Raw genomic sequence first — 26,027 nt, forward strand, 5'->3', positions numbered from 1 at the left:
AGAAATCGAGACTCATCAGACCAGGCAACATTCTTCCAGTCTTCAACTGTCCAATTTTGGTGAGCCTCTTTTTCCTATTTGTAGTGGAGATGAGTGGTACCCGGTGGGGTCTTCTGCTGTTGTAGCCCATCTGCCTCAAGGTTGTGCGTGTTGTGGCTTCACAAATGCTTTGCTGCATACCTCGGTTGTAACGAGTGGTTATTTCAGTCAAAGTTGCTCTTCTATCAGCTTGAATCAGTCGGCCCATTCTCCTCTGACCTCTAGCATCAACAAGGCATTTTCGCCCACAGGACTGCCGCATACTGGATGTTTTTCCCTTTTCACACCATTCTTTGTAAACCCTAGAAATGGTTGTGCGTGAAAATCCCAGGAACTGAGCAGATTGTGAAATACTCAGACCGGCCCGTCTGGCACCAACAACCATGCCACGCTCTAAATTGCTTAAATCACCTTTCTTTCCCATTCTGACATTCAGTTTGGAGTTCAGGAGATTGTCTTGACCAGGACCACACCCCTAAATGCATTGAAGCAACTGCCATGTGATTGGTTGATTAGATAATTGCATTAATGAGAAATTGAACAGGTGTTCCTAATAATCCTTTAGGTGAGTGTATGTGGCCTTACTTTAACTCTGTCAGGGCTTGTAGTTGAAGAAAACTTATTTTGCTGAGTCATCACTCGCCATTGACTTCAATGCTTTGTGGAAATGTTTCTAAAACTTCATACAGCTCTTCCAAACCATCCCATACCGACTCATATTACATAACCCAACTCATTTTGTCTCTTTCATAATGTATCTTTAAAGTCTTTAGAGTCTTTTAATGAGTAACATTGTGCATTACTTTTCCTTGGCTGGAGATCCACACCAGATCATTTTGACTGAAATTCAGAATATCTGTGGTAACCTTTTGAAATCAAATCAATGTAGAGAGTAGACATGAGCAACAATTAACATTGAGCAGAAAGGCTGCCTTCTTTGTGGTAGGAAATAGGAATGATAATATACATTTAATATACAGTGGATATATAAAAAGTCTACACACCCCTGTTAAAATGTCAGGTTTTTGTGATGTGAAAGAATGAGACCAAGATAAATCATGTCAGAAACCTAAATCTTTGAGGCGGAAAAATGAAAAATAAAAACCTTACAATAACCTGGTTGCATAAGTGTGCACACCCTCATATAACTGGGGATGTGGCTGTGTTCAGAATTAACCAATCACATTCAAACTCATGTTAAATAGCAGTCCTTACACACATGCCATCATTTAAAGTGACTCTGATTAATCACAAATAAAGTTCAGCTGTTCTAGTAGGATTTTCCTGACATTTTCTTAGTTGCACCTCAGAGCAAAAGCCATGGCCTGCAGAGAGCTTCCAAAGCATCAGATGGATCTCATTGTTGAAAGATATCAGTCAGGAGAAGGGTACAAAAGAATTTCTAAAGCATTGGATATACCATGGAACACAGTGAAGTCATCATCAAGTGGAGAAAATATGGCACAACAGAGACATTACCAAGAACTGGACGTCCAAGAAGAAAACTGGTTTGCCTACAGCAACAATAAAGGAACTGCAGGAATTTCTGGCAAGTACTGGCTGTGTGCTACATGTGACAACAATCTCCCGTATTCTTCATACGAATGGGCTATGGGGTAGGGTGGCAAGACGGAAGCCTTTTCTTACAAAGAAAAACATCCAAGCTTGGCTGAAGTTTGCAAAAACAAACATCAAGTCTCCCAAAAGCATGTGGGAAAATGTGTTATGGTCTGATGAAACAAAAATTGAACTTTTTGGCCATAATTCCAAAAGGTATATTTGGCACAAAAACAACACTGCACATCACCCAAAGAACACCATACCCACAGTGAAGCATGGTGGTGGCAGCATCATGCGTTTGGGTTGTTTTTCTTCAGCTGGAACCGGGGCCTTAGTCAGGGTGGAGGGAATTTTGAACAGTTCCAAATACCAGGTAATTTTGGCACAAAACCTTCAGGCATCCGTTAGAAAGCTGAAGATGAAGTTCACTTTTCAGCACGACAATGACCCAAAGCACCCATCCAAATCCAAAAGCATGGCTTCCCTAGAAGAAGATTAACATTTTGGAATGGCCCCGCCAGAGCCCAGACCTGAATCCAATTGAACATCTGTGGTGTGATCTGAAGAGGGCTGTGCACAGGAGATGTCCTCGCAATCTGATCGATTTGGAGCGCCATTGCAAAGAAGGGTGGGCAAATATTGCCACATCAAGATGTGCCATGCTATTAGACTCCTACCCAAAAAGACTGAGTGCTGTAATAAAATCAAAAGGTACTTCAACAAAGTATTAGTTTAAGGGTGTGCACACTTATGCAACCAGGTTATTGTGAGTTTTTATTTTTTATTTTCCCCCCTCAAAGATTTCAGTTTATTTTTCAATTGTTCACGTTATAGGTCACATTAAAGGTGGAAAAAGTTCTGACATGATTTCTCTTTGTCTCATTCTTTTACATCACAAGAACCTGGCATTTTAACATGGGTTTGTAGACTTTTTATATCCACTGTAAATGTCAGTAGTTTTAAAGGACGTGTCCATTATATGAATCACGTTGGTATTATAAAAAAAAACTTTTTTTCAAGATATCATAAGAACTGTAAGCTTAAAAATGTTACATCTCAACCGAGTATCTTCTGTCTATGGTAGGGTATACAAAATAGCTCTCCCTTTAAGCAGCTTTATATCTTGTGTGTTTTGGCTTTCAGGTCAAAAATGTCAGATTTTAAAGTAGTTCTGTAATGTACAAAAAGGAATGAAAGGTTCAAATCAGAAGGGCTGCTGTCAAGCGGTGATTGGATTCAAATGACAGAACCCTCTTTTCTTTCTTTACAAGTGGTCCAGGGGAGAAGACATCCTGTCTGTCTGTCTGTCGGTCTCTGACTGTCTGTCTCTGAGTTAGTACCGAAGTTCCACACGACGAATGGAGGAAAAAAGGGGAGATCACAGTGTGGACATTTGACTGGTCCTCACTTTAACAAAGGTATCGCATTTTGGGGTTAAGGTTAGGGTAAGAACTAAGGGTAGGTATTAAGGGTTTAGTGTAGGACTTCATGATTAGGTTGGGGTTAGGGTGAGGTTAGGGGATAGGTAAAAGTTAATTTTAATGGTACCAAATTGCCGGTCCTCAATTGGAAAGACCTACGAGTGTGTGTGTGTGGATAATGCTTTGTCAACACGCAGGCTCATTTGGGTTGAGTTTCTTAGATTTACTGCAATTTCATCCACCCATACACCCACTCTCCCTCTGTGCTTCTCCGTCACACACATAAACGTACACACACACATTCTCAGTCTCTTTATAGCACAAAAACACTGTGCACATTGAACACACACACGGACAGTGGAAAGTCATGTGGTGTGTATCTCAGAGTCACTTCAGCCTGTTGACCCGCCTAGCAACAGGCCGTCCCTCGGTAACACAACCCTGTGCATCACCAAGCTCCTGTATTAGTACCAACTGAATTCAACTGCGGCCAAGCGCTGCATTAAATGCTGCATCCTTGCCGAAACGGGGCGGCTCAGGTCACGGCTTGTGAGAGAGGTGATGAGAGGACGATGGGTAATGGTTTTGGAGCCGGCTGACGGTGTAATCGTGAGCCAGTCTAGGAAACGGCCTGATCTGAAAGCTGCTGGACTTCTCTTCCTTTCTGTGTGGTACCCACTTGGTTGACGCCTCAGCAGTTTCGGGCGCTAGAAAGGCCACCACACAAAGTTAATAATAGTTGCCAGTTTTTCTCATGAGTACTGTACCTCAGCACTTAGAATTTTTCTCCTATAAATCTTGCGCTTTAGGAACCTCCTCAGTTAAAGTTCTCCAAAGAGTTTGTCGTGTCCAGAAGTTCGACATTAGCCAGCTACGGCGCACACTTATTGAAAATGCTGCTTTTGTTTAAAAGCCTAAACCAGAACAGGTCATAACGGATGTTTTTTCACCTTAGTGTTATCAGCATTGTAAAATAACAAATGGATACTTTTTCAGAAATGTTTATGCGTTGGTTGTGTAACATGCAAACTATACTGGCTACCCCAAGTAAGCGAGTGTTGCAAAATAAATTCCTATAAATTCCTACGTTATTCAAGTATTGTACCTGCTTGTGCACCTCAAAGAGCATCTGCTTTGCAAGGCGCTGAAATAAAACCTGGTTCTCTTTAAGACCTTTGACTCTCTGCAAAGTCCCACTCTCATTGCTTGACATGAAAATATTCTACCCCGTTCGGGTCTCTGAAAGATGAACATGAGAGATTATTGAAAAATATTTACTTCGGAAGATATTGGTTTCCCCTTTCATCCGTGAATTCATCCTCAGAGTAGAGAACATCTGAAAGGATCCAGTACATAAAAACGAATAATACATTTAAAGTAATTAAAGAGACACAGCGATGTTTTCTAAGTCAAATTTGCCAGCAGCAGTCCCTACATTTGTAGAGTTGGTTAACATTTGATTTAGCTATTTGACCAGCATGTCATCAATGTATCTGGTGACAAAATTAAGTTAACCAATCACTCTTCAAACAATGCATGAAAGTAATATGCCATCAGTTAGAGTGATTCTTATAGCCCTAAATGAAGCTGTTCCTGTATTCGTGAAGGTTTCTTGGGTGCCTTCTGCCAAGATAGGTAAGGTCTATAAGGAGCTAACAGATACTGTACCATATTTAAGAAGTGGAGGCAAGTTGTCACCACCAGGACAGTGCAAAGATCAGGACACCCCTACACCATTGAAGACAGGACATGGAGAAAGCTCATCGGGGAGTTTACCAACTACCCAAATCACATGTAAACTGTCAGTCAATATGCAAATATGTGGCTTGTCACTATCTTCTTGCCGAACTAATCTGCAACTGGGCCTGCACAGCATTTTTAAGCATGACCCTAAGCATGATGGGATGTTAATTCCACACCTGTTTAAAATCAGTTGATAAATATAATGTTTCCTTCATTTACTTAAGTGTTTCCAGTCAGACACAGCTAAAGCAAACCAATTAAGGAAGGCTTGTTGTTTTTACTAAGCTGATTAAGAATCCAATTAGAATTAAACACAGCCGACACATGCAGTTGTGTTGCACAGAACAACACACACTGTTTATACAAACAAGCACTTTTTTCATCAGCCCACATGCAAACCCGTGCGCTCCCTTTCTCTGGCTCATTCATTCTGAAGAGGTCTCTTATACAACTGGTAGTGTTTGTGTCTTTAAGTTGTATCTCCTGCTCTTGGACTTGGAAGTCTGTCTTCCCATGTCAGCGTATGAACACCAAAACCCATGCTTATTATCCTTAACCTTGGGTTGGCTTAACATGGGCATTCTCATGCCTGTTTTTGTAGTTTTGCTGCCAGTGCTGTTTTCCTCCATATGTCAAGGAGAGAGGAAGCAGAGGTGGTCTACAGCTTCCTGACAGGATTTGGTATGAGCATAGTATAACATACAATCGACTATATCTTACTATGCAGGCATTTCACTTATAATAATTAGGGAATACATTTTGCTGGATCCTGGTTAGATGGTTTTGACTTGGGGTTTTCCTGACTGTGTCTGTCTGTCTGTCTGATACTGACTGTCTGTCTGATACTGACTCTTTCTGTCTGTCTGTCTGTCTGTCTTACTGATGCTGACCCTATCTGTCTGTCTGACCGATACTGACCTTGTCTTTCTGTCTGTCTGACTGTCTGATACTGACCGTGTATGTCTGTCTGTCTGACTGATACTGACCGTGTCTGTCTGTCTGACTGATACTGACTGTGTCTGTATGTCTGTTTGACTGATTGTCGGTCTGTCTGTCTGACTGATACTGTCTGTCTGTCTTTCTGACAGATTTTTTGTCTGACTAATATTAATCTTGTTCACAGACACTTCCGACCCGAATTCGCAAGTCTGGTGGAACGGTCTGTCGAACTCTGCCTTTGTTAGCCGAAAATGTATGTTTTGAGAAATGCCCGGCGCGACAGACGTTGGCTTAGTCTTCCAACCAATCAAGGTTAGACATTTTCTGCCCGTTAGTAGTGACGTGTGTCTGGCTGTCAGCCCTTCCGCGGAGCTGCAGGGTGTCTCTGGAAGAACAGCATGGCTGGATGGTAGTGGTTGTCAAGTCACAGCCTCTGCCTCTGTGTGATGAGTGAGTGTTGCACCTGTCTATCTCTCTGTTCTCTTGTATTGAGTTGTAATGCCTCCATGTATTGTGTTTCTCTGCCTCCATTTTCTACCCCCCTGGACCCCATCTATACCAGAGGCGGCTGGTGGCACCTTAAGTGTGGAAGGGGAGCTCATAGTTTTGGGTCTCAGACATCTGGCCTTATTGTAGATTAGTTAGTACCGGGATGAATGGGGCAGCTGCACTGCCTCCACCAGTCCAGTAGGGGTCACTGTGAATAGATGGCTAAATACGATAAAGAAGGGGCTATTAAATCCTATGAAATTGTGTCTGCCTATCAAAAACGATATCTGTCAAATAATGCTAACTGGCCAATCAGGACATTTATATGACCTACCACTGCATGAGAACTTTTGCAAAGAAGCATGGGTCCAGATGTCTGAGTCTTATCCATACAGACTCATGTTGCCAATGGTGCCACTACCAAATACAGACTAAAGGGAGTGAGTACTGTTTTGTATTTGTAATTAATTTATGACTATTTGCAGATGTAATTGTTCACTTTGACGTTACTGACTTTTTTGTGTTGATCGTTGGCAAAAATGTCTAATGAAATCCATGTTGATTTCACACAGTACAATGTGGAAAAGTCCAATAGGGGTGAGTACTTCTGAGAGCCACTGTATAATGTTAGCTTTCACTTGGGTCAACAGGACTAGGTAGTTTGTTAGATGGTTTACTTTGTTATCTAGTTATTTTTCAGTTTTGATTTCAGTGGAACATGTTGACATGTTCCACTGAAACTTGATGACAACATCATTGCTAAGAATATTTGAAAGTGGAGCTGCAGTTTCTGGTCACAGTTTTCTAGCTAGTTGCATTGGTGCAAGCCAGGTACCAAAAGCTAACTAGCAATCCCAAATTCAATGCAGGCCACAGTCAGTAATATATTTTTGTGATAGTCTTGCTCCCTCAATGTATCAAAACATAAAATTAACAACAAGGTTGGTGCCTAAGGGATCGATACCCACTTAAGTAGACTGAAATTGATTTGAAGAAATCTACAGGATTTTTGAAAACCCTTACTTTAGTATATTCACTTACCCACCATCATTGATTACCCTTTGGTAAATGGATGTAAGATAATCAGCCAAGATCAGCTTCTGGGGACATACAGTGGGGAGAACAAGTATTTGATACACTGACGATTATGCAGGTTTTCCTACTTACAAAACATGTAGAGGTCTGTAATTTTTTATCATAGGTACACTTCAACTGCGAGAGACGGAATCTAAAACAAAAATCCAGAAAATCACATGGTATGATTTTTAAGTATATATATATTTCAACTCTCACACTCTAACCATATCTTGCGTGAGCTTTAATGGAAGTCATGGTGTTGGCTGTAACCGTCCACAACCATCGTTCAGGAGGGACCGACACACGCCCTCCTGGTCCTCCTCCTGCCCTTCTCTCTCTTCACTCCCTTCTCATCCCCGCTCCCCTGATCTCCTGTTTTCCTCCTGTTGGGAGAGAGGGACGGACGGCGTCCTCCGTTGCGTTGTGTCGATCGGTCCCAAACATAATAACGCCTTTAAACCGTCACGCCCGGCTGGTGGTTTTCTGCACTGTTGGATTGTGTCTGTGACTGTCTGTTCTGTGTGTCTGTTCTGTCCTGTGTGTCTGTCTCTTCTGTGTGTCTGTCTGTTCTGGGCTGTCTGTCGGGTCTGTGTGTCTGTTCAGTGTTGTTTGTCTATTCTGTTCTGTCTGCCTTTCTGTTCTGTCTGTCTGTCTGTTTGTTCTGTGTCTGTTCTCTGTGTCTGTTCTGTGTGCCTGCCTGTATGTCTGTGTGTGGGGTTACAGTGCTCTGCTTTAGCGTATGCTGTGTATGAGCAGGGGGGAGAAAGACCTGCAGGGACAGGGCCAAGCCTTCTGTCAACCTGGCCACGCTCCCTCGGTTTGCTTTATTTGTCTGCATGTGTGTGCCTGTGTGTGTGTGTGTGCGTGTGTCTGTTTGTTTGTTATCCTGATATCTGCTGCGCTCAGAGGATGACGATGGAAAGCTGAGCAGACATATTTGATGCTGGATCACCTGCCATGCCACGGGGAGAAACCTCTCTGTGTTCTTTCACTCTGTGTCTGTCTTTCTCTTTCACGCACATATACGTAGGATATACACCGAGAACTCTGACACACTTAGGTTATTTTTTTCTGCAAAGCGGTTAGAAAGAAATTAAAGTTTTGGGGCGGGGTAAATTACATAAATAACGTGAAGGATTGCGTTACATCGGCATCAAATGCTTTGAGAATGTTTCTTTTGTTTAAGTGATCCTGAATGCCTCATAAATGAAACTTCATGACCCCGCCCCGCCCTCTAATCTGATCCTTCAATCTCTAACCTGCTTTTACACAACTTGCTTTCTTGCTGCAGTCTATAAGACAATGTTCATTCGCCACACAGTTACCTGACTGATTCTAAAGGGATTATCGTAACTTGGCACACTGAAATATACCAAAGGCCTGCCTTGTGCCCTGACCCATGGTTGTACAAATCCTACACTGTAACTGTAACTCACCTCATCTCTTTTGACCTTGCACTTCTCCCTGGTTCTATAGCTATCTCTTCTTTTGAAACGACTTGAGTAAACAGCTTAAAATCAAGAGCACTTTAATTTGATGTCGCTGTATCAGTATGAAGTACTAGGCAACTTGAACTAAAAATAAAAATTCTAAGATGTTGATTGTACTCTTATTAACCACCATCCCAGCACACCTTAGATTTAATCCTGTCACGAGAAATAGATATTGTAGATCTAATAATTTCCCCCCAAAATCCTGGATTATCGGATCAATGTCTTATTACATTTACCGTTAAAACAAGAAATCCACTTGCTCCGCAAACAATGAGTGTCAAAAGTCGTACTATAAATTCTCCGACTACAAATAAATTCCTTGATATTCTTACAAGTTCGCTCATTAACGACAGAGTAAAAAAATCTGTAAACGATCAAATCGAGGATCTATACTCAATACTGCGAAATACATTAGACACAGTTGCACCACTAAAAACAAAAGAAATACGCAACAAGAAACTTGCTTCCTGGTACACAGACAATACTAGAGCACTTAAGCACACAAAGCTCAACAAGTGAAGTGGGTCTTCAAATTAGTTGTAATGAGTACATGAACTACTTTGATGAAAAGATCATCACCATTAGAAAACAAATAACTGACTTAAATAGTTATGGTCCTCAAAATCTCAGTTGTCCTAAACATTTCCTGAACCTCCCTGACCAGGTGTCAATGGGGACACTTGAATTTTTTGATACTGTATCACTCGACACATTCACTAAATTTGTAATGAGTTCTAAACCCACAAACTGTCAGCTAGACCCGATTCCAACAAAATTACTTAAGGAGCTATTTCCTGTGCTAGGTCAGCCAATGCTGAACATAATAAATTGCTCCGGGTGGGTACCAAACTCACTAAAAATAGCGGAAATTAAGCCTCTTCTAAAAAAAATTTATCTGGATCCCGACATATTAAACAATTATAGGCCAATATCGAACCCCCATTTCCTCTCAAAAATCTTAGAAAAATGTGTTTCCTAACAACTGAATGCCTTCCTGAAGACAAATAACATTTATGAAATGCTTTCAGATCCTATCATAGTACTGAGACTGCACTCGTGAAGGTAACAAATGACCTTCTAATGGCCTCAGACAAAGGTTCCGCATCCGTCCTGTTGCTTCTTGATCTTAGTGCTGCTTTTGACACTATTGATCACTCCCTTCTCTTAGAGAGACTGGAAACCCATATTGGGCTACGTGGACATGTTCTAGCCTGGTTTATTTATCTGAAAGATATCAGTTTGTTAGTGTGGAAGGCATATCCTCTGACAAGTCAAAGGTATGCTTTGGTGTTCCTCAAGGCTCGGTTCTGGGCCCATTATTGTTCTCACTATATATGCTGCCTCTGGGCGATGTAATCCGAAATCACAATGTAAATGTTCACTGTTATGCTGATGACACACAGTTATATATTTCAATGAAGCATGGAGAAGCCCCTAAATTAGCTACTTTGGAAGCATGCGTTTCAGATGTTAGGAAGTGGATGACAGAGAACTTCTTGCTCTTAAATTCTTGAAAAACAGAAATGCTTGTTTTAGGACCCAAGAAACAAAGAGCTTTGTTAGCAGATCTCACTGTGAACCTCGACGGTTGCATGGTCGTATCCCAAAAAACTGTAAAAAACCTCGGCATTACCCTTGACCCTGACCTCTCCTTTGAAGAACATATAAAATATGTCTCAAGAGTTGCTTATTTTCATCTTCGAAACTGCTTCGAAAGTTTCAAAAATCTGAAACGTATGCAGAAAAATTTATCCATGCTTTCGTTACTTCTAGACTAGATTACTACAATGCTCTTCTTTCCGGATACCCTGACAAATCAATAAATAAACTTCAATTAGTGCTGCACACGGCTGCTAGAATCCTAACTAGAACAAAAAAAATTGAACACATTACTCCAGTCCTAGCGTCCTTACACTGGCTGCCGGTTAGGGTTAGGGCTGATTTTAAGGTTTTATTGTTAACCTATAAATCAGTACATGGACTTGCTCTTACTTACCTTGCTGAAATGATCCAGCCATACGTACCTACACGTAACCTACGATCGCAAGATGCAGGCCTTTTAATTGTACCTAGAATTTCTAAACAAACAGCCGGAGGCAGGGCCTTTTCTCATAGAGCTCCACTACTGTGGAATGATCTGCCAATTAAGGTTAGAAATGCAAACTCAGTGCAAACTTTCAAGTGTCTACTAAAAACTCATCTCTAAAGCACGGTTTATAATTAGGTGTAGCCTGGCCCGGGGGCGTGAAGGTGACCAGTAGGCTTGATACTGTCCACCCTTGCTGTCTTGCCAGGTGGGCTCTCGTCGCCACTGGGATGCCCTCCCTCCAATGCCTTTCGGGGGAAGAGTCACTGGCTTGTTGTTGTCTCTCTGATGCGCACTTGTGCAATTGGGCTGTACACTGCTGGCAATACTCTGCCCTCATTCAGGGTGGTTGCAGTTGGTGGGTGTCCCTTTGGTTGATGCCTGGCAATGTGGGTGGATTGATTTCCTGCCTGTTGGGCCCTGTCCGGGGCCTCCCCCGGGTAGTAATGGACAGACCAATCTAAGTTTGAGGTGTTCAGATCACAAAAAAGAACATTTGGGAGATGCAGACCAAATGAAAAGATACTGGAGGAGTGCTTGACACCATCTGTCAAGCATGGTGCTTTGGTGGTGGCATCTTGGCCTCACACACCTCTTTCTAATCTGGTTAGAGACAGTTTTTCTGTGAAGGGAGTTGTACACAGCGTTGTGCAAGATCTTCAGTTTCTTGGCAGTTTCTCGCATGGAATGGCCTTCATTTCTCAGAACAAGAATAGGCTGACAAGTTTCAGAAGAAAGTTCTTTGTTTCTGGCCATTTTGGGCCTGTAGTAATTGCTGATTCTCTAGATATTCAACTGGTCTTAAGAAGGCCAGTTTTATTGCTACTTTAATCAGCACAACAGTTTTCAACCATGTTAACATAATTGCAAAAGGGTTTTTGTAATGATCAACTAGCCTTTTAAAATTATAAACTTGGATCAGCACAACGTGCCGTTGGAACACAGGACTGATGGTTGCTGATAATGGGCCTCTCTGCGTCTATGTAGATATTCTGTTACAAATCAGCTGTTTCCGGCTACACTAGTCATTTACAACAGTAACAATGTCTACACTGTATTTCTGATCAATTTAATGTCATATTAGTGTTCAAAAACAAGGACATTTCTAAGTCACCCCATTTACAGCTCCGGAAAAAATTAAGAGTTTTGAGTGAGGAACAGAAGGGTTAAAATTAAGAGACCACTGCAAATTGAACGCTTCTGTTCCTCACTCAAAACGTTCCTTTTCAACTTTTTGTAACAGACATAATAAACATTTAACCTTTTTCAAATATAGATTTATAAGAAGGTTAGACCTAAATGAAAATTTTGAAGTCAACATCTTTTCAGAAAGACGTTCCCTTTAAGATGATCTGGTGAGAATCACCCAGTTGTCCCTGTCTTCTGGTGCCCATGTGGGAATGTGTTTGAGCCTCCTTCTGCAGCCTCCCCCTCTCTTTCTCTAACCCTCCCTCCCCATCTCTGTCTCTCCATCTCTCCGCCTCTCTCACACCCTTCCCCTCTTTCTCTAACCCTCCCTCCCCATCTCTGTCTCTCCATCTCTCCGCCTCTCTCACACCCTTCCCCTCTTTCTCTAACCCTCCCTCCCCATCTCTGTCTCTCCATCTCTCCGCCTCTCTCACACCCTTCCCCTCTTTCTCTAACCCTCCCTCCCCATCTCTGTCTCTCCATCTCTCCGCCTCTCTCACGCCCTTCCCCTCTTTCTCTAACCCTCCCTCCCCATCTCTGTCTCTCCATCTCTCCACCTCTCTCACACCCTCTATGTCTCTCCAGTAGATAAATAATAGATTAGGTGCTGTAATTTAGAGTAGTGTTCTCTCAGTCAGGAAGATGCCCTTCCAACCCCACCTGGAGCAGCCCTCTCTGTGCTTTTGTCTCTACTGCAACTGTGTGTCCGCTTCCAACTTCTGTATTGTGGATGTTCCATTCTGGTTCACCCCTATTTCACCATTCACACACACAGATCCTCCACAGCAGTGCCAGTGCAGGTGTTATAGATTCTACTGTGTGTGTCTGTGGACAGGTCTGGATTATCAGAGATTTACGGGGAACCCATTGAGCCCAGGCCCGGCCCGGTCTCTCTGATCTTGCATTGATCCAGCGTGTGTTATGTCGGGTGGGGTGTGGTTGTGTGCCGCAGGCTCTGGAATCCGGTCAGACTGGCCGGCCCTCTGTGATCTGTTCAAACAGACTGGAGCTCAGATGGAGAGGGACTGACACAGACTGGACCCGGGACTGCCTCTGATTTGGTTGTGGCAGACCTCCTGGTGGTGGCGTAGGCCTCTGTCAGCCATGATGGAACATCTCCTCAGTATCAGGTGGATGCAGAACTGGCCTGGTCTCAGACTGCACACTCTGTGTCCCACTCCGCGTATCAGAAGGCTGAAATAGTCAAGGGCATTCAACCTCGCCTCACCATGTTCTTTTTTTAGTTTTTAGTTTTTTACCAACAAAGGACAATTTAGCATTTTTTTTAAATCCGCAAACCATGAGAGGTCCAGGCTACTGCTGCTCATCTCTTCTAGCTGATCCGTAAATGCACTAACCTGTCCCAGGTCTAACTGACTTTGAGGTCCAATGTTGGTTATGATGGGCTAAGAAGATCTGTGTGTGTGTGTTGTGTGTGTGTGTGTATACACGCACCCATGTGTAAAAGGTCAGCCTTGAAGCAGTAAATCTGCAGTTGCCCAGCGAGCTCCTCGGAGGCTGTGATCAAGAGATGTGACATTCCCACTGGGCCCATGGACATGCATGCCTACATACTCTTTCCCAGCATGCCACACACACCCAGATTCACCCTCCACCATGTCATGGGTCGCAGTGACCTTCTAATACACAATTATACATCACTGTCTGGCAAGCTCCTATATTTCACTATTTAATCTCTTCTACTGCTGTATTTCCTCCTCTTATATGTCAGTGGTTTGTGACTTTGTCCACCATTGGAAATACTGTCTCTGATAGAAAAGGCTGGAATTGGATGAACCTGCAGAGGCTGTGAGACAAAGGATTTGTTTTACTATGATATTAACTTGGAGTGCCCAAGGGGAAACAATCTTTCATCACTGCGATTACGGTAGACTCAGATCTCTACCCTCTGACTGGGTGCTCGATCCTGCACAATATCCACCATATGAATCCAAGTCTTGCTTTGTTTTCTAGATAGTAATGTTTGCTCTCGGTACTGACGCCTGAGTTGTGCCAAGATGTTTCTCTTGTGCGACATGGATGTGACTCTCAATGAAAAGGTTGTATTTGACCTTGACAGCGAGGTTTTCAAGACCAGATGTACGCGTGACAATAATCTGTCCTTCCCCCTGACGTGCCCAACACGTTTGATAATATCGGATTAGTGTTGGCATGAGGGGATTTCCATGCCATTATCCATCATTATTTTTGACGGGATGTGAGCCAGCACACTTTGTGTGACAAACACTGATACTTCTCCAGTGACACACCTGTGACTCGGCATGACAGCTTTGTCTTACCAAGTCTTCAGTCTTACTCTTCCTCCGTCCATCCCTTTCTTTCCTCCCCATCCCTCCTCGAACTCCCCCCTCCCCTCTGTCTCTATCCCGTCCGTCTGTCTATCTCTCTCTCTGCCTCTCTCCCCCTCCCCTCTGTCTCTATCCCGTCCGTCTGTCTATCTCTCTCTCTGCCTCTCTCCCCTCCTGTGTCTTTTATCTCTCACCTACTGGGTGTTGGGATCTATTACCATGGAAACATCATTTCTGATGTTTTTGAAAAGCGCTCTTTTTCTCTTTTGTTCTAAATAATCATCCATTTCTATGGTAGCACTCCTCTACTCTCCATATCTCCTTTCTTTTCTGTCTCAGTCTGTCTTATGCGGAATAGTTGTGACTAATCATTTTTTGATTGTAGAATTTCCAGGCTCTCCCAAGGCAGCCGGTGCAGATCACCAAGAAACAGGATGTCCAAGGTACCGTTAATCATACACATCCAGAGGAAGTGATGGATGACAGAGGAATGAAGCAGAAACCCTCCCAGGCACACACACACACAGACTTAATGAGCGTTGTGATGAATAAATATGGTTTATGAAGTTAATGAACTCGCTTATACACAAACACCAGTGGTGGCGTCAGCTTTCTAAAGTCAGACATTTTTTAAATGCAGACCATTGGAAAATCGGCATTTTTAACTATTTCGCCTGCAACTGTAGTTTATTGTCACAAATCAATAACAAAACGGTTGGCATAACGTAGCTTTATTTTCATCCGGTTTGAATTGTCATCACTTAGCTGACAGTTATCCAGAGCAATTTCACATACAATGATAGAGCAATATATTTCTTCCAAAAACGAATGCATGGCCATCAGATTTCCTGTTTAAGATAGAAATATGTTATGTCATGAAACATTGGAGCCAGCAATGTTTCGCTTGAAGCAAACTGCATTTTAACATTCTGCCAAACAGAAAAACACATCCCAGAAGAAAAGTGCACCTGAGTCAGAAGGCTGTTTGCTAATAGAATGCCCTTTCCTAAATGCAGGATTTTAGTGGAAAAGTGTAAATAAAGCACAGAATTAGTCGCAGATCTCCCCCTCCCAGCATACAGAGTGATGTGTAGAGGCTAGCATCAGCACCTCCTGCCCTGCTCCTCACTCATCATGTCCCTAGTGCTTCTACTCATCAACTCTTTTCCTCTCCTCTCTCTTTCCCCTGCCTCTCCACTCACTCTCCTTCAAACACTTGACTGCCTGTCTCTCCTCCCTATCGCCTTTTGCTCTCTGTCCTCGGTTTCTCTTTATCCACTTCTTTTTCTCTCCATCTATCACCTCGCCCTCTTTGAAGGTGAAGCACTAATCAGTCACTCTGTTTTTTGGTTGTCTTTATATTTCGTCATGGTGACTAACATGCTAAATCAGGTGTGTGGGGGTGGGGTGGGTGATGGTGGGGTGGTTTGGGGGGATAGTGTGTGGGGGGTCTGTGTGGGGGTGGGTGGCGGGGTCTGTGTGTGTGTGGGGGTGGAAGGGGTGAATGTGTGTGTGTGGGTGGGTGTGTGGGTGTGCGGGTGGGTGGTTACAGTATGGGTGGTTATTCTCTTCCTCTGGGGTCAGCTGAAGAATGGCTGTTGGATCATCCCCAAAGGATTACAACAATCCAGCTACTTCACTTGCTACTTTACTACTATCCACATAGTGGAGGCTAGACTAGTTATTCACCTCTGCTTAATGTTTTCTCTCACTGGCCTACTACGTCTGTGTGCGTCTCATCTCGTCTCTCTCTCTCCCTATATTTCTCTGTCTCTGTCATTTCACTTATTCAGTCACTCTGCTACATTAGAAAAGTGGACAAGAAACTTCACACTAATGTTTCAGAACTGAAAAATGCATTTTAATTTTTTTTATTATTGTACAGTGTTGTAACAAACAATGTCAAATTAGTTTGAAAGTCTAAAAAATAATAAGGGAAGGCTTCACAACAACAACAGACAGCTGACGAAATCTCATAATATTAACTAGCACATAGTTAGCTTCGCTAGAAGATATTTTACATTGTGCTGCAGTGGTTAGCAACATACTTTCATTTTATATGTAATAGCTATATATCTGGGAACCTTAGCTAATCATTGGTGCACCGTAACTAGTTGTACCATGTCCCAACTAAGCCTTGCTTATCCAAGAATGTAAGCATTATTTACAGATTTCTTGTTTTGGATTTGGATAATTTGATCCCTCAGCCAGTTTTATTCAGTGGACTTAATGTTCCTTAAGATGGCGACACAACGCTGTTTGACATAACTTAATAACCATCTATTATTGTTGTACTGTTTGAGTTAAAGGGTAGGTGGCATGACATGACTCAAAGTACCAGTTACACATGGTTATGTAAGAACATACAGTTATATGGTTACATATAACTGACTATATGGTTACATGCTGTATAACCGTTTTTAGACAAATGTATTTACTGATTTCCCAATTCCTTTGGAACTGCCCACAATGCAGTATTGTCAATGTCATATGGAGGTTCTGTTGAGCTCAACATAACTCTAGCTAGCAAAACATACCAGCTAGGCCTTAGGTAGTAGACAATGTTAGCAAAATTAGTTACCTCTGGTTAGCAGTGGTTCCAAGATTAGCAAACATGTGAAACAATGCTTTCTCTGTGAAAAGTATTATATAAACGTTACAATGGGGGAAGTAGCTACCTTGGTCGGGGAGCACAAGACCTCTGATTGGTGGGTGTGTAGCTGGCTTGGATAAACTGCATGGAAAAGTACTGAATGACTAGTTTATTTTATGTGTTAACTGTTTCTTTCAATAAGCAATCTAACTGTTTATAAAAAAAAAAAGTAATTGTTTCCAAGTTTCATGCTATTAAAATTATAATTTAATTTGGTTTCATTTGAATGTAAACATTTGTGAAGCTATTTCTGTCAGAATTTAATTTGTAGGGAATGGCTGGCTGCTTCGGTCTAACTTATTCCATTACACTCCTTTAGAACTTTTTCTGGCAGAGGCCACATCCATTTTCAGAATTCATAAAATATAATATTGATGTGTAAGTTTGCATTTTGGCTTTTTAAGGGTACCGCTAATGCATGTTATGTGGCTAAGTTACATGCTACCTTCACTTTTACGTGCTTGCTACTTTATACGGTAAGTTAGTTGTGTGGCGTTCCTCAGGGCTGTGTGTTCGGTCCTTTAGGAAAGGAAGCGGAGGTGGTGACTGTTCACCCACGATCCATGTTCATTCCTCAGGATGGCTACAGTTTCCTGGCTGCAGGTAGGCTAAGGTCACATCATTCATATCATTAATTATGCATGTTTTTATTAGCAAGTTATTCCTTATGCTGGTATTTTATTCTCTTGTTTTTTTATACTTCTGTACAAAGAAAATAATAAATGTTCTTGAAGAAAACCTTTTGTAGTTTGTACGAGATTTGTGTCCTTTTAGGAGATGTCCTCTATTGTTTCCTCTTTATTTATTTTGTAGACTGATCCCCCTGAGAGGCTTGGATTGTGGCGCGCATGTTCGTACAGTATCTGTGTGTTGGCTTGGATGATATGGCCCTTAGGAGCTATCAACTGTGGATGCTCTATCTTTATCTTTGTTTTATTACTGTTTGGATCGATAGGAGGATGCTCGCCTGTGTTTTTGGGACTGATAAAACCTTGCTGGAACAGAGAAGACTCTGTTCACACACACATGCCTGAACATACATAAACACACAGCCAGACACCCCCCAGATCCCACACACAGTTTCCTCTGGGCTACAAATGATCTCAGTGGGAAATGTGATCTGACTCATAAAACATTGATGGCGATATCTTTAGAAACACCCTTCTATCAGCCCAAAACCAGAAACACACTGCATTAAATAAGCTATTCGCCAGACATTGTTAACAGTGTAAATTAGGAAGGACACTTCTGATTGTTTTCTAGCCATACTTTTTCGGTTGCTTGAGGGGAATGGGATTGTTGTCGTGTTTTTCTTTCTAAGTTGGCCGTTAATTTGACGTGGGGCCACTGGCGGTCGAGCGCAGGTCTCGGCGAGTGCAGGGGCTGATGGGGTTCCGGCGGCAGATTGTTCTGGAGCAAATTGTCTCTGCCACTGGTGAGACAGACACAGACAGGGAGAGTGACACGACGCCATCCAGGAACGACTTCTCAGACTGACTAGTGAGCCACAAGCCCGTCGCGATCCGTCACTCTGTCACAAATCCATTGTGGGCGTGTGTTTTTGTGTGTGTGGGTGTGCGTGTGTGTGTGTGTGTGAGTAATAACATGGTAATATTTGCGCTCTCTCTGCCACTGACTGCAAAGACAAAGTGTCACTATGAGTGTGTGTTTTTAAGTGTGCGAAATGGGAGTGACACGTCAGCATTCGAGAGTGTCTGACTGTGTGTGTGTGTGTGTGTGTGTGTGTGTGTGTGTGTGTGTGTGTGTGTGAGGCCGTGCCTTTAAGCCGGTCTTGAGCATAATAGCTGAGTACATGTTTGTTTTACCGTGAGGAGAGACTGAGGGGCCAGCCATCGACAATCTCATCAAGCCCTGTTTGGTGTGCCGCCACTGAAATCAATGTTCAATCCACTGATGGAATTACATGGAGTTACAGTCTGTGTGTGTGTGTTTCCTCCTCCCCCACTCCCCAGTCTCCTGGGCTTAAGGTCCCGGTCTCAGCAGTATGATAGGGAAGAGCCGGGTGTGACACACACAATGCAGATACAGGGAGTCTGTCTGGCTGGTTGAACGTCTGACTGTGTAGCTGCCTGTCTGTTTGTCTGTCTCTGAAGAGGAACGCGATATCTAGAGTGCCATCATTATCTGAGCGTGTATTTGGAATGGGCGAGGGGTAGTGGAATATGAAGATTGTTCAACCCCAGGGTGGCAAAGGGGCGTGGAGGATGATGAGACCTGTAGAGCATTTTAAGGGAGCTCAGGCGAGTTGTTGTTGTTAATGGGAGGGGATGAGTCAAACGGCTGGCTGGCTTATCAGGCATTTTCTCTCATCTGACTGTGAGGAATGTTCAACTCTTCCCCCTCTCTACGTTCAATTTAATTTCAGTTTAGATGCACAGGACACATTTGTTTACTTTGCGAAAGCAAGTTGTGGAAAATCGGAAATTAAAGTAAACATTACACATGTAAACCTTTCAAAAGGATCAAGGCATTTCTTGCGTTTAGTTTTTTGTTTGTACTCCCCTTTTAGTCTTTTTCTCATGGCGGTGGGTTGCCAGTGAGTGGGTTGCCAGTCAGTGGGTTGCCAGTCAGTGGGTTGCCAGTGAGTGGGTTGCCAATCAGTGGGTTGCCAGGGAGTGGGTTGCCTGTCAGTAGGTTGCCAGTCTTGCTGCTGTCATTGCCCATTGCCTTATTTCACCTAACAGATGTGGGAGTTTATCAATGCTTGCTTTCAAATTTTCTGTGATCTGTGGGGAGTGTATGTGTCTATAATCTTCCTCTCTCTCTGCTCTTTCAGTCAGTCTCTTCTTCCTACTATATCACTTCTCCTCCTTTCTTTCTCTTCCTCTGTCCTCCTCATCACTCTCTCCCTCTCTCTTCCTCTCTCCTCTTCATCACTCTCTCCTTCATCACTCTCCCTTTCTTCTCTGCCTTATTCCCTCTCTTTCTCTCTCCAGGTTTTTTTTTATAGTGTCTTTCTCTTTGTTTTCCTTTATTACGTTACCACTGACTAGCGGCTTCATTATCCCTTAATGACATTACCACTGACTAGGTGATTCTTTATTCCTTACTGACATTACCACCGGGTAATGTTCAGTGGTTCCTCATCTTTTTTTGGCCACATTTGTTGGGAAACCATCTGCTTACTTCAACTGCATTTCACGGCTAATGGAGGTTACTTGTGTCCTACGTGCCATGTGGAATTTCCCCAGTTTTCCAAATCCGTCAATCCATATGGGATCGTGACCCCTACTTTGGGAAGCACTGAGTCATTGAGACTGAACAGCTGCTTTGTTATCAGTGACAGATGTGTTGGATGCTAGAATATCGGGGTGAACCTGACGGTCTTGGTGGTGTTATGTCTCTGTGTTTTTTTATTCCCTATACGTGTGTGTGTTTTTATTCTCAATGTATGTGTGTGTTTTTATTCTCTTTATGTGTGCCAGATTTCTGCCAAGTGGAGTTGCGTTTGTTGGCCCACCTCTCCTCAGACCCAGAGCTGCTGAGAATATTTCACAACCCACAAGCAGACGTCTTCACCATGCTGGCCTCACAGTGGTTGGTACCACACACTCCTGCACACACCCATAGTCTCTAACACACACACAGTCTTGCAGTGTTGGGTACCAGAGACATACATATTTTCTCGTACTCTTTTGGCACATTTTATAATCTCATACACACAGTCTAACTGTTACGATTATTACACACGCTACTAATATGATATTCAGTCATCTTACAGTTCTTCTCCTACTACTGTTGCTAGTTTCCTGCTTCTCTAGGCCTTCAACTAAAAATGTACACGCGAGTTAAGACAAACTCAGTGTAACTTGTAACATCCTCAGAAGCTAACCTTAGTTTTCTATCAAAATAGTATTTAACGTTGTATAAAGGAATTTCGATATGTTGCAAAAGAAAAGACAAATTGACAGAATTTTTTTCATCATTGAACATGAATGAAATTATTTGACGGCTGTTGATTGTTTTCAAATTAATTTCACCTAGATGACAGCATTGGATGAAGTCTGGATTCAAATTTGAGTTGAGCATTAGTGCAACATGAGATTTTTTGATTGACTCATCAGGCAAGCTTGGGGCATGCTTGGTTCACACCCAACCCATTTGGAATGACCCTATCAACCTAGACACACACATATACAGAGTCTCATGTCGTATTCCCAAGTTCACACACACACCCAGCACACACACACAGCCCATCCGTCACCCTAGACTGCAGCATCACTTGAAACGCTCCAAGCCCTGTTGCCATGACTACGGCAGAAAACGGCTTATGAGTCTCTTTCCTCTGTGTCAGGGCCATCCCCGGGCCGGTGGCTGAGTTGATTACATGTTCGCTGTTTGAAGTGTGTGTGTGACTCTTATTTTCATACCAGTCCCCTACTGCTTCCAAATGGACCATATTCCTTATGTACAGTGCAGTGCTTTAGAGCATCTCTCGAGGTCTTCATTTAGAGAATGGGGCTCCATCTGGAACGCATGCTCGGTCAGTCAGTCACACTCACACACAGACCTCCACTGTGCCCCACGTGTTTTAAAAAGGGAGCCTTGGGTCGGAGAAAGAAGAAACTGTTGGAACTGTTAAAATGCTTTTAGAACTATTTGTAAATTCTGTAAGAACACCTCTAGAACACCTGTAGAGCACAGTTAGAACTCTAGGAACTCTTTTAGCACACTGCCAGAACTGTTTAAACTCTAAAGATTCTGTTGGAACACTGTTAGACATCTGTTATAACACTGTTAGAACTCTAGGAACTCTGTTAGTACACTGTTAGAACTCTAGGAACTATGTTAGCACACTGTTAGAACACTATTAGAAATGAATTAAAAAAAAATAATGTAACTGTTTACTATAGAAAAATGGTCTGTCCACCAGGTGGTGCTGAGCACTCCCAATGTTTTTTTTAACCCCGACCATCTGACAGCTCAGTGTGTATATGGCATGTTTCTGTGTGTGTATTCCAGGTCTGGTTGTGGGGTCTGTGGGGTCCCTACAAACATAGTATAACCGGAAAAAATTTCCCTACAAGGTTTTCTGGTCATTCGCCATTATGAAAATAAATATTTTTGCCTTAGGGGTTTGGTTTAGGATAAAGAGTACAATTGGGCAGAGTTAGAATTAGAGCTACTGTTAGATTCTGTCCAGTTTTTATCCATGAACAAAATAAATGCAACCGGAAGTCAGGGGAGAGCCATCTTTATTCAGCATGAGGCTACGATGTTAACACTACTTTTGGGTTTAGGCATTACAGGTTAGGTTTAAGGTTCGTTGTTAGTCTGGAGTGGAGGCATTAATATTAGGTTACGGTTAGGATTAGGGTTAGTGAATAGGGAACATGGATTTCTAGTAAATTGCATATGTGTGTGTCTTTGTCTGTGTGTAAGATAGTGAGAATGCTGAAGGGACAGTCTCTTCCGCATTTACCTGTGTTGTTTTTTATTTACATCTTTATTAAGGAGTGCCAGTCATTTAGGAAGGTCACTGTACTACAGACAAAACCTGTGAAGTCTGTCCCTGTGTGACAGGCAATGAGACCGGGACACAGCGACAGACAGAGATGTGTGTTTAATCTTGTCATGATAACCAGAGTGTATCATCAGATGTTTGTGTGTGTGTTTGTGTGTGTGTTTGTGTGTGTGTGTGCTTATACACGTGCACACGTGTGTGACACCGTTGTTTCAGGACACCTGGTGCCCCAGCAACAACAGACAGGATGTCTGATGTGGAGTAACTTGATGTGGAGAGACTATGCTAGTCAGTCTGTGCGTATGTGTGTGTGTATGTCTCTGTGTGTGTGTGTGTGTGTCTCTGTGTGTGTGTATGTCTGTGTGTGTGTGTGTGTGCGCCTGTCTGTGTGTGTGTGTGTGTGTGTGTGTGTGTGTGTGTGTGTGTGTGTGTGTGTGTGTGTGCGCCTGTCTGTGTGTGTGTGTGTGTGTGCCTGTCTGTGTGTGTGTGGGTGTGCCTGTCTGTCTGTGTGTGTGTGTGTGTGTGTCTCTGTGTGTGTGCTGTGTTCTCTGGCTAACGCTGATGTGATGTTACAGTCACTTGTCTGGCCCTTTGGGGACAGAGTGCCACTTTAAAAACAGACAAGTTGCTTTCCACTCCTCAGTCCTCTAACCTTGCAGTATACGGCATAACACCTCACCCTCTCTCTTTACCTCACACTCTCTCTTTACCTCACCCTCTCTCTTTACCTCACCCTCTCTCTTTACCTCTCCCTCTCTCTTTACCTCTCCCTCTCTCTTTACCTCACTCTCTCTCTTTACCTCTCCCTCTCTCTTTACCTCACTCTCTCTCTTTACCTCACCCTCTCTCTTTACCGCTCCCTCTCTCTTTACCTCACCCTCTCTCTTTACCTCTCCCTCTCTCTTTACCTCACCCTCTCTCTTTACCTCTCCCTCTCTCTTTACCTCTCACTCTCTCTTTACCTCACTCTCTTTACCTCACCCTCTCTCTTTACCTCTCCCTCTCTCTTTACCTCTCCCTCTCTCTTTACCTCACCCTCTCTCTTTACCTCTCCCTCTCTCTTTACCTCACCCTCTCTCTTTACCTCTCCCTCTCTCTTTACCTCTCACTCTCTCTTTACCTCACTCTCTTTACCTCACCCTCTCTCTTTACCTCTCCCTCTCTCTTTACCTCACTCTCTCTCTTTACCTCACCCTCTCTCTTTACCTCACCCTCTCTCTTTACCTCTCCCTCTCTCTTTACCTCACCCTCTCTCTTTACCTCTCCCTCTCTCTTTACTTCACCCTCTCTCTTTACCTCTCCCTCTCTCTTTACCTCACCCTCTCTTTTTACCTCTCCTTCTTTCACCCCATCTTTTTATTTCCTGCTATCTTCATCTGTTTCTCTGTCCCCACCCTTTATCTGTCTCCCCTCTCTCCCCATCGCCTTTCCTCTTTATCTATTTTACCCCTCTCCATTTATCTCTGTCTTCACACATTTCTCCATCTCACCCTCATTATGTATCTCCCCAATCTCTATCCCTCTCATTTTCCTCCCCCCTCTCAATATCTTTTTCCTTTCCCCTGTCTCCACCCTCCCATTCAACTTGTCCCTGTAGGAAAGGTGTGAATGAGGGAGACGTGAGCTCTGAGGATAGAGAGCATGCCAAGCGTATCGTCTACTCTGTGGTGTATGGAGCAGGTGAGATCCACACCCATCTATTCAGTTAGTCACATAGTTAGCTACATCCATTTGGTTAGCAACATCACATATTTAGATACATCCATTTGGTTAGCCACATCACTTTGTACAGCCATTTGGTTAGCTACATCCATTTGGTTAGCCACATCACTTAGTTAGCTACATCCACTTGGTTAACCACATCACTTAGTTAGCTACATCCATTTGGTTAGCCACATCACGTAGTTAGCTACATCCATTTGGTTAGCCACATCACTTAGTTAGCTACATCCATTTGGTTAGCCACATCACGTAGTAAGCTACATCCAGTTGGTTAGCCACATCACTTAGTTAGCTACATCCATTTGGTTAGCCACATCACGTAGTAAGCTACTTTCAGTTGGTTAACCACATCACTTAGTTGGCTACATCCAGTTGGTTAACCACATCACTTAGTTGGCTACATCCAGTTGGTTAGCCATATCACTTAGTTAGCTACATCCAGTTGGTTAGCCACATCACTTAGTTAGCTACATCCATTTGGTTAGCCACATCACGTAGTAAGCTACATCCAGTTGGTTAGCCACATCACTTAGTTAGCTACATCCATTTGGTTAGCCACATCACGTAGTAAGCTACTTTCAGTTGGTTAACCACATCACTTAGTTGGCTACATCCAGTTGGTTAGCCATATCACTTAGTTAGCTACATCCAGTTGGTTAGCCACATAACTCTAGCTAGTTATCCTCTCCCTGCTGTAACCAACGGAACCTGTTAGAAATTCCTGGTCCAATTGGTCACAGTTGTTAACAAGGAGGAAATGTGTATGATGAAAATCTAATGTGTCTGGGTTTTGTGTGTGGGAATTAACGAGCTTTAGTTTGCTTTGTATTTGCTCTGTTTTTCCAGCGGGTTGATTAACAGCTTGTTATATGATACACACTATGGTACTGTAGTTAGTCTCTGTTGGCTAAAAAAAATCCTACTTTTACTAATCCTAACATTAACTGTAAACCTCACCCTAACTCAAACTAAAGGTGAAAAATAAAGACTTTTCACCCATCCCCATTAGTCAACTTTATCCCCATTAGTCAACTTTATCCCCATTAGTCAACTTTATCCCCATTAGTCAACTTTATCCCCATTAGTCAACTTTATCCCCATTAGTCAACTTTATCCCCATTAGTCAACTTTATCCCCATTAGTCAACTTTATCCCCATTAGTCAACTTTTTCTAATTCAAGCACAGTTTGGGAACATTTTTGTTAAGTCAACAATGCACAGTCAAGAGCAGCGGGACCTCCAGGCTGTGCTGTCAGCCAGTAGAAGAGGAGAGATATTGAGAAAGCTGGCATTGGGTGTGTGTATAATTTATTTTCCTATACTTATTAGGACCAGAAGTACAAAAAAGAATAGCAGACCAAGTCAAATTCAGAAAGTGAAGTTATTTTACCATGAGTAAAATGTCTTCAACATATAGTAAACTGTGTGTGCAGGTCAACAAGCCACTCCACTTAAACTTTAGATGCAGTATCAATATCTTAGAATATCATACACTATCCTACTTCAGTATCATTATCTTAGAGTATCACATACTATCCTACTTCAGTATATCGCTCTGTGTGTGCCTGTGCATATTTGGGAACGATTTTTCAGAGAAGATTGGTATGTTCTTAATACGATATGATTCGTATGTTATCATGATATGATCCGCGGTACATCTGTCGTCTTTGACATCAATCATTAAGAGGGGCGAGGGGTGCAGAGCAGGCGAGAAGAAAGATGATGGGGGTGAAAGAAATAGAGAGTATTCACGATCAGCGGAGACAGGCTAGGCATTCCTAGAGCCTCGTCTCCATGGTTACAGAATACTAAAAGGAAGTTTT

General features: G+C 42.8%; 1 protein-coding gene across 1 annotated transcript in view; it reads left to right on the top strand.

Annotated features, from left to right (window-relative positions):
• Positions 1-26,027, top strand: part of poln (polymerase (DNA directed) nu) — a 53,062-nt gene that overhangs the window by 16,817 nt on the left and 10,218 nt on the right. The window contains exons 14-17 of the mRNA XM_034290814.1: positions 14,730-14,787; positions 17,523-17,600; positions 20,444-20,555; positions 24,080-24,162. Of these exons, the coding sequence (XP_034146705.1) occupies positions 14,730-14,787; positions 17,523-17,600; positions 20,444-20,555; positions 24,080-24,162 (331 nt within the window). The remainder of the gene's footprint in view (positions 1-14,729; positions 14,788-17,522; positions 17,601-20,443; positions 20,556-24,079; positions 24,163-26,027) is intronic.

The sequence above is a fragment of the Esox lucius genome, chromosome 24 (assembly GCF_011004845.1).
Source record: "Esox lucius isolate fEsoLuc1 chromosome 24, fEsoLuc1.pri, whole genome shotgun sequence".
Classification (NCBI taxonomy): Eukaryota; Metazoa; Chordata; class Actinopteri; order Esociformes; family Esocidae; genus Esox; species Esox lucius.